At 33.9% G+C, this 17,405-nt stretch overlaps 1 protein-coding gene across 2 annotated transcripts; it reads right to left on the bottom strand.

Moving 5' to 3' along the window:
- Nucleotides 1-77: 77 nt before the first annotated feature.
- Nucleotides 78-15,375, bottom strand: LOC100179175 (dnaJ homolog subfamily C member 10). Of its 2 annotated transcripts, XM_026836124.1 has the most exons (20): nucleotides 15,151-15,375; nucleotides 14,359-14,527; nucleotides 13,855-13,905; nucleotides 13,356-13,438; nucleotides 12,590-12,650; nucleotides 12,455-12,531; nucleotides 11,563-11,634; nucleotides 10,652-10,822; nucleotides 9,919-10,152; nucleotides 9,328-9,438; nucleotides 8,813-8,936; nucleotides 7,599-7,738; nucleotides 6,716-6,829; nucleotides 5,937-6,038; nucleotides 5,056-5,211; nucleotides 3,580-3,779; nucleotides 3,161-3,308; nucleotides 1,441-1,596; nucleotides 711-797; nucleotides 78-316 (listed from the first exon to the last, which is right to left on the bottom strand). In XM_026836124.1, the coding sequence occupies exons 1-20, from the start codon at nucleotides 15,319-15,321 to the stop codon at nucleotides 305-307; spliced, it is 2,439 nt and encodes an 812-aa protein (XP_026691925.1). In that variant the 5' UTR covers nucleotides 15,322-15,375; the 3' UTR covers nucleotides 78-304. The 2 variants fall into 2 exon arrangements, with proteins under 2 accessions (XP_026691925.1, XP_002122728.1); XM_002122692.5 differs by lacking the exons at nucleotides 12,455-12,531; nucleotides 12,590-12,650 and adding an exon at nucleotides 12,816-12,950.
- Nucleotides 15,376-17,405: the final 2,030 nt, after the last annotated feature.

Here is a 17,405-nt window from a genome sequence, read left to right as displayed (position 1 = left end):
AACCTTAGATTAGGACATGTATGGTTTTACCAACAAAAGTTTTTAGGTGCACCATATGTGAAATAATAAGACAGCGATAACCAAATGTTTCGTGTATTATATTATATCTGCAACAAATATGGTCGCAAGGTGTAAATAAGTTGTGTGTAATAACGAATGTACGAACTTAATGCACAGCTTCCAATATAAATCTAAGCACGAGCGACAATACTTCCGCAACAACTTGCCAATTCAAGGTAAACTTTGCTTCACAACTTTGTGCAAAATATTTCCTAAGTTAAATCTACTTCACTTTCATCTGCTTTTATAATTCATCCTGAAAACAAAAGAAAGGTTGATTATATGGTTTGGTAATTATCCGGTGCCGTAGCACAGTTGGTTAGCATGCCCGCCTACAAAACAGATGTAATGGGTTCAAAGCTGTCGCTGCTGCCATTGTGGGTGTATGTGTCCTTAGGCAAGACACTTAACGGCAATTGCTCCAACCCAATGGTCACTAATGGGTTGTCCAAATTATCAATTACACAAAAAAAAGAAGAAAATACCACCTACCAAAAAAATATTCACTCACAAAGTAACATACTTGGTGACTCATAAGCTGGTACGAGGTGTATGAAACAGAACAGTTGTGTTATAATAATGACTGTCGTTTTTTTTTTTCGGGTAACGCTATATGGCTCATATTACTAGTTAATGGAAAAACTTTTTACTTTTTTCTTCTGTGATGATTTCTTTTTTATCAGATGTTTATATGGTTGAATAAATTGTTCCACCAATTGAGTTATTTCATCAGGATCCTGTAAATAGAATGGTTGTAAATAAAAATATACCGGCGTCGTGACAAAGTGGTTGGCCATCTGCCTCCAACACAGAGGTAAGAGGTTTAAACCTCGTCGCTGCTACCATTGTGGGTGTATGTGTCCTTGGGCAAGACACTTGACAGCAATTGCTCCAACCCAGTGGTCACTAATGGATTGTCCAAATTATCAGCCATTCATAAAAATATATCACCCACAAATTAACACACATGGCAGCTCGTAAGCAGGCATGCTAAGTATGAAACAGAACACTTGTGTTATAATTATAACGACTGTTGTTTTCCGGCCATGTGAGGATAAAGTAAGTTACATTTATTCCAACCCATGTTAGCATGGAACAGCCACTCTTTTTATCCAAAACATTATTATTTTTTGTTTCATTCACAATATTTTATCGTTACTACACATCTTTACACTTTTATAAACTTTTCCGATTCCTTTTTCGTAATCGAAAAAAAAAAAAAAATTGTGTAATTTTTACAGATTTCTAGGTTTTTCATGCGGACCTGGCAACTATTGATTTAAATTCAGTATAGCAAAAAAGACGAAAAAAATTCAATCTTTCATTTATAAATCGAAGTTGCCCCACCTTGTGAGAATAAAAAAGTGATGATAATTTTACCTGAGATGTTATGGATTTGACCGAACTTCTCTTCTCATCTGATTTTACCGGATGATAAAATTTCACAGATGGATAAGCGTTAACCCCTGCTTGGCTACAAATCGAAGGGAATTGTTGGCAGTTGACTTTGCCAAACTTAACCCTTCCTACGAACCTCTGCAAGAAACATATTTCTTTATGATCTGATGATTTTAAGCGATGATATTAAACACATATGATACAGGTACTTCCTTTGATGTGTTATTTAATATATAATTAAAAAAATTAGGCTTAAGGTGGCTGTACACAGTATTCGGCATGCGAATTTCTTTGCGAAGTCGTATGCAAACCCGTGTCCAAGTTCCGCATGCGGCAGCGAAATCTGGACAAAACAGACAAAACGGACGAATTCCGGATACTGTGTACAGCTACCTTTGAAGGGGCATACCAACAAAAATCAAAGTTTGTGTATTGATAGAAAAAAATTTTTTTTTTTTCTTCAGTAGTTTAGAAATTAGAAACGGTCAAAGTTAAGAGCCGTTTTTTTTATGGGAAATTCCATGCATTGTTGAAACAGCCGAATCTTTTTTACTCCAGTGTTTTTTTTAAAGCTGTATTGTTTTGGGAAACTTTGATGGTAACTTTAGGTCACATTTGAGCATTTCTATCCATATACAAATTTTCATTTTTCGTTGGTATGCCCTTTAACAGCCAGAAATGCGACGTCACATCTATTCTATTCTATTCTGATGGGTGAGGTCCGTGAGGACCTGGGATTTAGGCCAGACTTGGCCCATTAACCCAACACCCTTGTACGTCCGGAAGTGACGTGCTCGCGGTAGTGAAGTTCTTTGTACATGTTCCGACTCTAGTGTTACGACCAAGTCCCGTTTTCTGTCCCGATTCTCGACCCGTAGGACTCCATCTGCGGACTATTTCTGCGAACTCGTTCTCCGTTCCGACCAAGTCAAACGACGTCACATCAGACAGTTTGGAAATTGGCCAACCCTGGTCTAAATCCTAGTACCCATAGGTTTTGAGGCTGCGGGACCTTACTCTCATAGAATAGAATAATAAGCAGATTAATGAGTTGTCCAAGATGACAGTAATACAGAGAAAAAAAACAGGTAAGGATAAATGTTGATGTTCACAAATCGCATGAGATCGAGTCCGCAGATAGACCCTTTAAGGCCAAGAATCGAGACAAAAACAGCCCATAATTCTTGACTTGGTCGGAATGCTGGAGTCGGAAGAAGAGCAGAAATAGTCCGCAGATGGAGTCCTACAGGTCAAGAATCGGGACAGAAAACGGGACTTGGTCGGAACACTAGAGTCGGAACATGTACAAAGAACTTCACTACCGCGAGCACGTCACTTCCGGACGTACAAGGGTGTTGGGGTAATGGGCCAAGTCTGGCCTAAATCCCAGGTTCTCACGGACCTCATCCATACAAAATAGAATAGGATAGAGAAAATCGCGATCTCATTACTTTGGAACCCCCAAGGGTGTTGGGGTAATGGGCCAAATCTGGTCTAAACTCTAAATCCAGGTCCTCAAGAACCCATACAGAATAGAATAGGGTTCAACAACCACGCTTTTTAACTGGCCATCTTTCACATACCTTTTATCAATAGCGCGTTTTAATGTCTTTTTATTTCTCTCTTTCGAAAAAATAAGTAAAAAATCATGTATGATAAATTAAAAAGTAAAAAATTATGATAAGTTAAATTCTAAACTTACGAATGAGGTCAGAATAAACTTAGGTGAGAATGCCATACACGGGCCACACCACGGGGCGTAAAAATCAAGCAACCACGCTTGTTTGTCGATAAGTTGACCCCGATCGAAATCTTCCATTGTCATATCTTTTACATCGTGATTTGTTGATCTACAATCAATAAATAATAAGGATTTCTTAACAGATACATTAAGTAGCATACATGGTAACTTGTAAGCAGGCACGAGGTGTACAAAACAGAACACCCGCGTGACAATGACTGTCGTTGACCCCCATGCGAGGATAAACAAGTTACATATTCGCGGTAACTCGTAAGCTAGCACGAGGTGTATGAAACAGAACACCAGTGTTTAACGACTGTCCTTTTCCGGCCATGCGAGGATAAAGAAAAAGGTAAAAAAAAATAAAAACTATTCCTTACTCGATAGCCCATCCTGCCATTGCAAGTGCTTGCCGATTCCAGTCGGTGTAGACTTTATACAAAGGATTGGAACGTGGTTTCTTCTTGGAAGGAAAAAGCCGGATTTCCGGATAAGCATTCACTCCTTGTGTTTTACAAAGTTGGTTGTTGGTTGGTATTGCGCAATCCACAGCCCCTACTTTTACAACGCCTTCCAGCAACTAAGAACAAATAGATTTATATAAATATTTTAATTTTATAGATTTATAAAAATAAAACAAGGTGGGTAAAGATGGGACACTTTTTTATTCTATTTTATCCCAATTGGTAGTTAACAAAAAAACATTTAAATAATTATAAAACTGTATCCTCACGACTCCCATAGACCGTTGTTAATTGTTTAAAACCTGATCCGGATATTTGGATATTATGTGCTAAAGGTGTCCCGTCTTTCCCCATCCTACTATATATCATTAAGTGTCATTTCACACTGATGAAGGCGACCTGAATATGACATCAAAACGTCATTTATAAAAATTCTTGCCAGAGGAGCCAAAATTCAAGTATAATATGTCTAGAGATGCACATTACAGAATTTCGAATCCATGAGATTCGAATCCTTTTGTATTCGAATCCAATTACAGGATTCGGTATTCTGTTTAATGACATCATTACACGTTATCTCATATACTGTATTAACAATTTTTGAAAGTTATTAATTTTGAAAAAAAAATATTTTTGTGTTTGTGGGACTTTCGAGAGTAAACGTTTCGTAACGTCTTTTAATAGCCTGCTATACGTTTCATGGGCAAAAACTACCCAATAGTACAAATTTTGATCATTTTACAAGTCAAGATCCAACAAGGCTGTTAAGAAAGGGTCAATAAACTGACTTTTGTGGGTAAAATTTTTTTTTCCTATAAATATAAAAAGATTCGAAATTCTAGATTCGGAATTCTAGATTCAAAATAAAGTATTCTAGGATATCCTAGAATACCTATTATTCTGTAATGTGCATCCCTAAATATGTTTTACAGCAACAGTATATAACATATATAGTTGAGTGTGTTGCGCTTATAATAAATATATAAAAAGTTTAAAAACTGTGACTGACAAACATATTAAACTTAGTGAAGAGGTTACGCCCTAAATAAAAAAAGATTAAAAATGAAAGCGTTACAAAACTGACATTTCAAAAGCAATTAATGTTGAAACCATTAACAACTAAATTTAGGGGTATTTTATTTTTATAGGACAGGTCAAATTAATTGCAGGCAAAATCATTGTCAACAGTTTTAGGACAACCCCAGGCGTGCCGCATGGAAGAACCTCACCCACATAGAATATAATCTGTGTTGGTGGACAAGAAACCTAAAGATATTTTTCCCAACCCGTTGTTGTCTGAATTGTCAGTGATACAGATAAAAACAAAATGTACACGAAGAGATTTTGGTATTGGTAACAAAATGTATGAAAAAAAAATAAACAGAATCAAACCTTTGCCATTTGTCTCCACGCTGGAAGCATCGCCTTACATGGTCCACACCACTTAGCATAGAAATCTACTATCCATGTTACGCCAACACCACGACGAAGCACTTTATCCTTGAATGATTCAGGATTTAAATGTTCATAAGGTGGGCTTATCAAATCCTGCAAAAAAGGGTTTTATTAAATTTTGCACCAAAAAAAACTGTTTTTTTTATGTTTTTATAAAATTCTGCACATAAAAAAATATTTGTTTCATCAAACAATTGCTTTACATTGAGTAGGGCTATACTCTACAACACATTATATAAGGATTGTTTTGAAGTTTATATACTTCTATACTAATAGGTGCATTTTCCTTAGAAGTATGCTATCTTTCTGTTTTTATTATGCAAACCTAGTGTAACTGGCGAGCACCAGGTTGCGTAATCTAGCAATTATTAAGCAGCGCGTTTTGGCGCCAGTGTTGCCATTTTGTGTTTATTTCTCTGTTTGGTTTTTATGTTTTCGTTGAATAGTTGTATATGTGAACCTGCCTTGTTTCTCTTCCTGCGGTCTGAGTCGTTTTACTTAGTCATTGTAAAATGTAATGGGCCAGACGCAGTTGGCAAATATAGTTCTAAAATTAAAGCTATGTTTCTGTGTTTTTGCGCCATAATTTCTATTTTAAGTATTTATGTATAACTGCATATTTCAGTTACGTGTCAATAAAGATTCCGTAACTTTACAAAAGACTAAAAAGAGAAGAGGCACCAACGCACATTTAAAAACTAAATATCTTTTAATAATTTAGCTTAAAACCCATCTCAATAAGAATTTGAACCTTTCTTAATGTGGTATTTTATCAGTTAATTTTGGTTTAAAAATATGGATAATTTAAGTTACAGTACCTGTACAAACTCCAGTATTCCATGTGAATTATGCTGTCCATTATATTCAGTTACAACTGATTGGTTGAATAACATGGTGGTTGGGTAGGAATGAATCTTGAACTAAAAAAGATAAATTGAATATATAATACTTCATAAGTATCTAAAACAAGATGAAATTAAGTATATATATATATATATAGTGTAACTTGCGCTTATAATGGATATAAAAAGTTTAAAAATTAATGGCAGGCAAAATCATGTCAACAGTTTTAGGACAACCCCAGGCGTGCCGCATGGCAGAACCTCACCGGACCCACATAGAATATAATCTGTGTTGGTGGACAAGAAACCTAAAGATATTTTCCCAACCCGTTGTTGTCTAAATTGTCAGTGATACAGATAAAACAAGATGTAAATGACATGATTTTTATATATATATATATCATTTTACCCATTTAATAAAATAAGCAAAATTATTCAATAATGACTCAAAAGTAACTACAATGATATTAAATGTAAAGTAGTATGAGGGAAGTTGGGACTTCTTTTTCATTTAATTTCTCTGCCAATTTGGTAGTTAAGAAAAACACTCAAAATTTGAAATTTAAAACTGACTACCATAGACCGTGATTAATTGTTTAAAACACAATCAGAATATCTGGATGTTATGCCCTAAAAGTGTCCCATCTCCCCCTACCCTACTATATATCATTATACCTGTATAATATGTATCAAAATATTAGCTATATTGTTAGACCAGAAAATTTAGAAACTTCAGTGTGAGGGGATTAGTCTACCTTTTCACAAATGCTCGAAAACGACGTACAGTCCACTGTCCCAAACTTAATATTCAACAATGAGGTCGAAGCTTTTCTTAACTCAGGAAGCAGGGCACGACAAGGGGGACACCACTAGGTAACAAAAAAAAATAATTATTTTTTTTTATAATTAGATATACAGTAGTGTGGGGGAAGATGGGACACATTTAACTCAATTTTCTCGACTCATGTCCCATCTTCCCCCACCATACTATATAGTCAGTGGCCCAGCCAGAAAAAGGGGGTCAGTCTAAAAATCAGGATGGGGGTCAATTTACAAAACATTTTTAAAGGAGAGAGAGGCTGCCACCCCTGAACGCCTCCTGAATGGGCCACTGCATACTGCATACTGCATATAGCATATGTTGTTTATACCAAGAGTCAGTGGTGCAGTCAGAAGAAAAAAAAAGGGGGAGGTTTAATCAAATAATGTTTAAAAATATTTTTTTTTTAAATTAAAAAAAATATATATTTTTTGGGGGGTTTAAAAGGGGGGGGGGGTCACGATCCCTCAACCCCCCTGGCTGCACCACTACCAAGAATCTCAAATTAGTCAACCATTATTCTGTAGTATATTACAAAACATTAATTAACTTAAATAATATATAATACATACTGTTGCTGTTAGGCATTTTGGCTCTTCCAGACAAGATTTTATNGTGAAGGCATTTTCTTTTATTTTATTAACAACACTGCCGGCTAGGAACACATAGATTTTCATAAATAACTTTAAATAATTGTCATTTTAGTCATTTTACCCTGATGAAGACAACCTGATTAGGATATAAGACGTCAGTCAGCAAAAATCTTGCCGAAAAAGCCAAAATACTATTTACATAATAGGTGTATAACAAAAACTTACCGGCGCAAAAAAGTCCACAAACCATGGCTGATTTGATTCTTTTAGAGAATTTTCATGAAAATGTTGTGCGTTGAGTGTCGCTACCCGTGCATGGACGCTCTCATGCGCAAACAGACTCAGCTCAGCTGTCGTTAATTTACCTTAAACGTATGCATTGTTTAGATAATGATGAAAAATGTTGTTTGTTTGTTTTTAGAGAAATGTGTTTAGAGAATGAATTAAATGTATGCATTTGTAAAAACTGGCAAAAATATGTTTTTTGGGAGTTTTAGAGGAATGTGTTTAGAGAATGAAATTAAAAGTATGCATTGGTTTAGAGAGTGACAAAAAATGTCTTTTTTTTTGTTTTTAGAGAAATGTGTTTAGAGAATGAATTAAATGTATGGATTGTTTTAGAAAATGACAAAAAAAAAAGTTTTTGTTTTTAGAGAAATGTGTTTAGAGAATGATTGTATGCATTGTTTTAGATAATGACAAAAAATTTTTTTTTTTATTTTTAGATAAATGTGTTTAAAATATGAAATTAGATGTATGGATTGTTTTACAAAATAACAAAAAAAAAAGTTTTTGTTTTTAGAGAAATGTGTTCAGAGAATGATGTATGCATTTGTAAAAAACAACAAAAAAAGTTTGTTGGGCGGGTTTTAGAGAAATGTGTTCGGAAAACAAAATTATTGTATGCTTGGTTTAGAGAGTGACAATTTTTTTTCGTTTTAGAGAAATGCGTTTAGAGAATAAATACGGTACAGTACGGTTTTGAATGGGACATAAGAATAAAGCATAAATGAGCAAATACCATCATAAAAAGATTGATAAAGAAGATGTGCAAATATAAATGAATAAATGTAACTTGCTTCATCCTCACGTGGCTGGAAAACGACAGTCGTTATAACACAGGTGTTCTCTTTTATACACTTCGTGCCAGCTTAGGTGTTATCATATATGTTACTTTGGTATGATTATCTTGTGGTGAATTTTTGTCATTTTTTCTTTATGCATGGTTGATAATTTGGTCAACCTATTAGTGACCACCGGGTTGAAAGAAGTGTCTTGCCCAAGGACACGTACGCCCATAATGATAGCATCAAAGAGCCTTGAACCCATTACCTCTGGGCCACAATGCTGGATATTATGTATTGTAATGAATATACATTGTAACAAGAGCTAGTTTTTATCTTGATATTTTATAAACAACTTGAAATACAAGTCCTCACCATGGTGTATTTCATATTCCTCAATTCCTGTGCCTTTGAAAACCAATACCGCATCTTGCGATATATGGAAGTTATCAAAACACCACCGTGTGTTGTTGCAATATACTTTTACCACGTCTATGTTCTGTAAATTAAAAAAACAAGATTTTGATCAAAAAGGAGCAGCTTGATTCAAATTTATAAAGTAGGGTGGGGGAAGATGGGACACCTTTTCATTCTATTTTCTCTTTCCATTTGGCAGTAAACAGAGAACTTTCAAAGAAATACAAAACTGTATGCTTTTGACTCCTATAAACCATTCTTAATTGTTTAACTAATGGATTCGTAGAGTGATATCTGAACGCCTTCTATATGTTTCATAATAAAAAAGTGTGCCATCTTTCCCCACCCTACTATATTATTCTATGTGGGTGAGGTGTGAGGTCCTTGGTAAAAACCTGGGATTTAGGCCAGAATTGGCCTATTACCCCAAAACCCAGGAAATTGAATTTAAAACAAGAGTTGTACAAACTGACGTGATCTTTTAATAACTGAGGAAGTTTCTTTAAGTTTGTTTCTTTTACATCGACGTCATTGGTCGTATCAAATTGGAAGAAAGCAAGGGTAGCTTGTCGAGAAACCAATTTCTATAATTTTGATCAAGAAATTAGTTTAAAACTTTTTAACCGTTTTAATTTTAAGTTATATATATGTATATATTATATTATGAGTTATATATAAAATAGATATTTAAAGTTTTATATATATTTAATGAAATTTACAAAAAAAATTAAAAAAATGAAATTTACAAAAAAATAAAAAATGAGAAGAAAGTTTTAAGGCTCTTCGCTGCTACAAACTACCATTGTGGGCGTATGTGTCCTTTAGGAAGACACTTAACAGCAATTGCTCCAATCCAGTGATCACTAATGGGTTGTCCAAATTATCAGCCACACATAAAATACTCCCCCAAAAATAATCAGCCACAAAGTAACATACTTGGTAACCCGAAGCTGGCACGAAGTGTATGAAACAGAACACCTGTGTTTTACGACTGTCGTTTTCCGGCCATATGGGGATAAAGTAATTCACATTCATTCAAGATGTTACAAAAACAAAACTCTCACCTCAAGTTTAGTAACAGTAACTTTAGTAAGGCTTGGCATCAATTGCAGCATAAATTCACTGTATATTTCGCGAGCATCCAAAGAGCTAAATGAGTGAATTCTGTCATTTTTCTTTGGTTCAGGAAAAGTGTCGAGGGGAAAATAATAAACTCCTGCTTTTTTTGACGCATTTGCTCGCTTGCATAACTCTGGAGAAGTCCCACAATCGATAGAGCCAACATTTGCAATATCTTTCTGTAAAAAATAAAACATTGAGTTAGTACATTGAGTAATATAAAAAAGTAATAATAACTGCATTTGTCTCTTTGATTACAGTAGCGAAGATTTAGAAATGTTTTAAACAAAAAGACAGGATATAGCGACAAAACAACAGTTTTTATAACCTGCTTAAAAATAGATTTACATTTAATTGGAAGAAAATAAGCGTGGTCGCTACACCTAGCAGACAAACGAGTCATTTATGTTTAAATAACCGCTTCCGATTTCTATTTTTAGTGCAAACTTTGTATATTGATGGTTGATCACTGTAATACAAAATTTCAAAAACCTGTACATCTATGTTATAAAAATATATGCTGCTTTTAATGCTCATTTTCTGTGAAAATGGCCACAAATTTATGCAGGTAAAAATTCATAGAAAACTTAAATAATTGTGCTACAGGTATTTCAATTCAGCACCAAAATATTAAGAGAAAATCCTAATGTTAAGGATATAAATATTAAGAATATAAACCAATAAGCCGGCCATTTTCATCCTCGTGTTCCTGGAAGGACAATCTCCAATGATTTCTCCATCTTCGTCCTCATGAGCTTCCGCGTCCCCGCCACAGAACGATACCACCCATGGTAGTTTGGGGTGAGAAGAAATTTCTTCAGCGATGTTTCCGTCCCAAAGGTCAACCACCTGAACAGAAATTGTAAATGGCTTTTTTTTAGGAAATAGTGATTGAAAACTCAAGAATGAAAACTCAGTGGTCATAAAATTAGACATTTAACACAAAAAAGCAGAGAGTAATTTATTTGTAAACAGATACTAAACACACAAAAACGTAAATTCTGTTCTCTTGTTATCAGACCCTAAACACAAAAAAGGCAGAAAAAGAAAAATCTGTTCTTTTGTGAACAGACATTAAACAAAAAAATGTAGAAAAAGAAAAATCTGTTGTTAACAGACATTAAACACAGAAAAAAGCAGAAAAAGAAAAATCTGTTCTCTTGTAACAGACATTAAACAAAAACACAGAAAAAGAAAAATCTGTTGTTGTAAACAGACATTCAACACAAAAAATCAGGAAAAGAAAATTATGTTTTTTTCTGTGAACAAACCCTAAACACTAAAAAAAAACAGAAAAATCTGTCCTGTTGTCAATGTCAACAGACTATAAACACAAAAAAAAACAGAAAAATCTGTCCTGTTGTCAATGTCAGCAGACATTAAACACAAAAAAAAAACAGAAAAAGAAAAATCTGATCTGTTTTTAACAGACATTCAACACAAAAAAAGCAGAAAGAAAAAAATCTGTTATCTTGTGAACAGACATTCAACACAAAAACCCAGAAAAAATTTTTTTTTTTCTTGTTAACAGACATTAAACACAAAAAAAGCAGAAAAAGAATGACAAAAAAGTTTATTTAGAAACTTACATCAATATTGACATGCTCCAACACGAACTTCATCAGATCTTTTTTGCTGCGATCCCCCATGTACTTGATTGGCTGGTGATAAAATATTTTTATTGTAATATATTAATAATAATAACTTTATTTTTCATTCCGATTACGGTAGCGAAAATTTAAAACAACTTAAACGAAAAGACAGGATATAGCGACAAAACAACAGTTGTTATAACATGCTTACAGTTAAAAAAATATTTACATTTAGTTGGAAGAAAATAAGCGTGGTCGCTACACCTAGCAGACCAGTTTTGGTTGCCCACTTTATTAAATAACATTTGGTTGCCCACTTTATTAAATAAACTAATAATGACAAGGAATATAGAACTACAAGTTTATAACAGTAAGAAGCAAAGCTAAACGACTAAGAATAATATTGTACCTAAAAGGGAATAGCCTATAATGAAGCTAATGGCCTAATACTATTCAATACTTTTATTTAATTTTAAAACTGAGATGTATTTTAAACAAAACATCCATGAAAAAAAATATATATAGGTAATAAATTGTTTTCAAAAAGTTTTACCACATGTGTTGCTAGAGAGTAACATTTAACAAAAAAAGAAAAATTAAAAAAAAGTTATTTGGACCAAAAGAATTGAGAAAGAAGAATTACTGGCGTAGTAAAATACATATTAAAAGAAAAACAAATAAAAGTATATTTATAATTGAAAAAATGACAACTAAGCAGATAAATGAACTACTAGTTGATACAAACAGTTCAACTCTCGAAAATAAAGCATGCTATTTAAAAATAAATGTAAAATCTACAACTAAGCAATTTCCTGTTCTCAACATCATTTGTTGTTAAGCTAACTTAGCCAAGCTTTGATTTATGTTCAACATAAACCACGAGGTCTACCTCAGTTTGGGGTCTGAAGAATCTTAAATTTGGGAACGATCGTATCTTTTGTTTCAAACAGAATATAAGGTTCATGCCTGAGCGTACACAGGGAATAAACGACTTTGTGAAATAGCAGCTACACAAAATAATAACCTGAGCATTCTAGGGCAGCAATGTTAACGACCCCGGTCATTTCTTTCGCGAATTCTCTCCACTAGAACGTGCATAAAACAAAAACGTGCAAATTTAATTAACAAAAATAAAATATGTCGCGGTAAAATCCTGTCCTGCCTGTAGCTAAACCTCACTCTTTCTAAAGACTGGCCAAACAAGTGAACAATACAAAGCAATGGCATGCACGAATTGTAAACCTTCTTACCCTGTTATTTTTAAGTAATAGCAGTAATGATGGGAAGCTATGAACTCCTTTCTGGTTACAAGTCCATCGATTATCATGGCAGTTAACCGCCCCAATATTGATGGCCCCACTAAGTTCTTCAGCAAATTTTCGCCACTTAAAATTTCAATATATATTTTATGTTGCTGATAATGTAGTAATCAGTTGTAAAAAAACATGAGAAGTCTTCACTAAGTTCTTCAGCAAAATTTCGGCACTTTAAATTTCAATATATTTTAGTTTGCTGCTGATGTAATAATCAGTGTAGGAAAAACATGAGAACCATGTATTCGTATGGAAAAAAAAGCTACTAAAGCTGTGAAATTTTCGATTTTAACAACACAATTTGTCAACTCTTAGCTATTTGTTTGGTAATAAATTGAGTTGTCTTTTAATTTAGGAAAGTCTTAGGCAGTTTTACAAATTTTCCACTAAAGGGTCAAATAAACATTTAACATCTAATTTATGAGATATTGATTTAAAAATAATTAATACACATTTTTTAAAAATCAAAGCACTTACAGTTGGTGCAAGATCATGGCAGTGCGAACATCTTGGAGAATAAAAATTAACAAACCACGTTTCCCCTGATTTCACCGCAGCATCTGCATTGCATAGAAGGTAATATGCACTGTAAAAATGGCAAACCAACGAAAAATTTGTTTATAGGTAAAGATCTTTAAACTCGATAAACTTTCAGTTTCTAAAATATGTATATATATATATATTCCATTATATATATATATATATATATACACAATTTTTTTGTTGGTATTATTTTTCCACAATAAGTGGACATAGCGAACATGGTAGACAAAGCGGACATACTCTAATTAAAGGGAGCGTTTTTGTTGGTTTAACCCTTTGGGGATAAGAAATTTAAAATATGCATTATGAAACAGGTGTTCACAAACTATAAGCAAGATAAGAAGTAAAATGGGGAAATGGGCAAAATCTGGCCTAAAATCCCTGGTCCTCGACAAGGACCTCACCCACATTGAATAGAAGACTAAAAAATTACCAAAATCACTTCCATCGAGAGTAACAACATCTGGGTCATCATCATAAATACCTAAAACGTAAAGTTTATATAAATTTGAATTCAATGATCAAATTGAACTGTTATTATGGAATATTATCTTTTGCAAAATATTAATTATATACATTTTTAAATATTAATTAGTTTTTTTGGATTTAATTTTTTTTTTATAATATATATATTATATATATATATAAAATATATATAGTAGGATGGGGGAAGATGGGACACCTTTTCATTCCATTTCCTTTGGTAGTAAACAAAGAACATTTAAAGAATTATAAAACCTTGTCCTCGCGACTTTCATAGACCGTTGTTAATTGTTTAAAACACGATCAGGATATTTGAATATTTTGTGCTAAAGGTGTCCCATCTTCCCCCACCCCACTATATATATAAATAAATAATGAATAAAATTGTATTCAATCTCAATAGCTTTATGTATCACAATTTAAAAGGCTTTAAACCAAAAAAATAATAACTTACCGAATTCGTCTCTATAATAATTATAACTTTCATATCTTCCTCCTCCACGACCATTCTCCTTCAATCCCTCTTCACCAAATTGATCGTATTTCTTACGAAGGTCTTCATCTTTCAACACTTCGTAAATTCCATTGATTTTTATAAATTTATTATGGGCTTCTGGGTCATTCTGAAAAGTTATTTATAAATACGTAATTTTAAACTTTATAGGGATTAGTTCATACTGCCCTGTTCGTTTAATGATTTATTACCTTAGAAGGACGGTATGTTACGTACGATATGGCCCGTTATAATGTTAATTTTCGCATTTTTTAAACCCTAAACCCCGACCATTTTAATTTTAACAAATTTTGTAATTTATAACGTAAAAATGAAACGTAGTAATTGGTTTTCTACTTTTGTTTAACTCATCTGATATGAAAATACAGTGCCGTTTTCGCGCATTTTTAAAATTAATTTTTGACAAGAACACCTTCGTTTATTTAAAAAAATGATAAAATGGGTATTATGGAGACTTCAGGAATATTTTAAGACCAAAACTGTTACCATCAAATCTAGGTACTAGTGAAGAGTCTTCCCCCCCCCACCTTAATTGCTAACCACTAAGCACTAACCCCTAGGTTGGGGGGTTAGGTGTTAATGGTTAGGGGGTTAGTGGTTATAGAGGTTAGTAGTTAGTGGTTATAGGGGTTAGTGGTTAGCAAATAAAGGGGGGGAGACTCTTCACTAGCACCCAAATATATATGACCATTTACTTTTTACAGTTGGTAACACCACATAAAAACTACTTACGACGTTTTTGTCTGGATGCATGGTAAGTGCAAGTTTTTTGAAAGCCTTACGAATCTGTTTGAGTGAGGCATCCTTGGATACTCCGAGCACTTCATAATAATCTTCACCAAAACAATAAGTTAATTGCAAAATAAAAACGAAACACACCAAGTTCAGCTTTGGAAGTTTCATGATCCAGTGTATAAGGCAAGCTGATTACGTCATCCTAACTTAAAAAACCTGAAAAGTGAGAAAAAGTGACAACTGGAACCCGTATAACCACGAACCACCAGCCCTGTCCCAACCCCCCACACTTTCCACCGGCCTAATATATAACGTACCAGAGGTTTCTTTATTTGTGGCTTCGTTTTGGGACAAAACAATGATAATCAATTGCCCAAAATGACAAAATAGTAAAAAATAATACACACTGACAGAGTGGGAGTCCGGTACAAAGAGTAAAAATCACTGTACCGACACATGTCGTGTAGTTCCGGGTATGTCACTCTGTTCCCACGCCCTGTCACGTCAATCAGTTTTCCCACGCTATGTCAGGACTGTGGGTGGTTTATTTGCCACGTAGTTTACTGTTTTATTAATGAATTCCTAACGCGCTGAAATTCACTTTGCTCTATATTTATTAATTAGAGAGCCGTATTCAATAATTACTAATTAATTGACTTTACATTTTGTAAGTGATTTTATATTTTATAGATATTTAGCAGCTCTATACCAGAGCCATAGTGTTTATATGACTTTGCTCTATGCAAGGGTCGGTATCAAACATATTACTGCGTGATTATAGTTTGTCGAAATTCCCCGAAAGCAAACGTTTTTTTAGCGACGACAAGGTTAACTAGTGTAAGATTAAAAGTTAACACATGCACAAGTCCTCACGAGTTATGATACATGTATAAATGTGTTGCAACTCGACGCTCAAAGTGACGTCACATTACCCAATCACAATACTCCGTTAATCAATGTCAACACTGCCGATACGAACTCAAGGGGGACTATTCTCATGAAAACAATCCCCCGGTGAACGAGGTTAATGATATCCCGGTCAGCCGCTGACAGCCCCAAATCTTTTCATTTTATCGCATGACGTCACACTGCTGTCACGTGATTCTGTCCGGTATATAATTCGCCTTTCCCGAACATAATAACGAGAAACGAGAACTAACTAATGCCACTATCGGCACTGTGACCTCGAGATCAGTGTAGATTCAAGGCGGGCTCTTACGAGCCTTTGTCCGGCCGTCAAATAGACTTTTGCCCGATCCCGTATCGTGTACTTGCATACCAGAAAAGGAATAAATTATAGCAAGATATCATGAACTCTGTTTGGTCTCTTGTTATAAAAGCAATTGAGAATTTAGTAGAAAGTAAAAGGGTTGGTTTTAATTTCTTTGGTAATTAATAGTAAGCTAATTAGTTTAATACGTGCTCACTCGTTAAAGTTTTGTTCTCCTAACGCCTAGTCGTGTTTCTATGACTGTGATCCCAAGCTAGTGCTGTTAAATTTTATATAACATTAAAGTTTATGATCATTATTTTATTTTTTTTGTTTTAAAATGATTTCATAATCGGTATCTGTGGTATAGTTAGTAAAGTTATAGAATTATGTTAGTGGCCACAGAAATAAAAAAGAATAGAACGCGCATCTCTAATATCGGTAAAGGAGATAGCGTGATACACTCTCTCTTTTTCACGACTCGTTCCCGTTTACTATAGTAGTCAATGGAAGCCAGGGCGTTTTATGTAGTTTTTCTTTGTTTTTTTGACTTAATTTAAGTTTATAGGAAAAAATAAATATTTCCAGACATATATATATTTCCAATAAACCGTTTGTTTAAACGTTTTTAATTAAATTTATAAAATAATTAATTTTCCCAAACAAGCGCTAAAGTGTAGGCGTTAACCTACCAAAAACTAAACTGGCCTAATAAAGTAGAATAGTTAGTGTAGTTTTTAAAATAAACACCTAAAACCTCCTAAAATCACTGTGCGCCTATCTTTTACAATGGAGACCAAGCGAAATGGGGACGGAGTTGGTGGTCACGTAAATAGAAAAAAAGAATATATCACGGTTTTGGGAAGTTGCGCGTTCTACTCTTTTTTATTTCTGTGGTTAGTGGCACTCAAAGGTATCGAAAATGGCCGCTAAAGTTTCTGTATACTGTACTAGGACTACATTGGTGTTGGTACTTGATATTTGTACGATTGGTATAAGTTCGTTTATTTACCACCGTGTCTGAGTTTATCTTACTATGGTT

Source organism: Ciona intestinalis, chromosome 9, assembly GCF_000224145.3.
Source record: "Ciona intestinalis chromosome 9, KH, whole genome shotgun sequence".
In the NCBI taxonomy this organism is placed as follows: domain Eukaryota; kingdom Metazoa; phylum Chordata; class Ascidiacea; order Phlebobranchia; family Cionidae; genus Ciona; species Ciona intestinalis.
Note: the sequence above shows the minus strand (reverse complement) of the source record. Positions and strands in the feature narration are given on the sequence as shown.

Coding starts and splice junctions, on each gene's coding strand:
- LOC100179175 (XM_026836124.1), bottom strand. CDS start 15,321: ATGAAACTTCCAAAGCTGAACTTGGTGTGTTTCGTTTTTATTTTGCAA. Junction 7,739..8,812: donor GGAATATGAAATACACCATG/GTGAGGACTTGT, acceptor CATACGTTTAAG/GTAAATTAACGACAGCTGAG. Junction 6,830..7,598: donor TTGTGGACTTTTTTGCGCCG/GTAAGTTTTTGT, acceptor TTTGTTACCTAG/TGGTGTCCCCCTTGTCGTGC.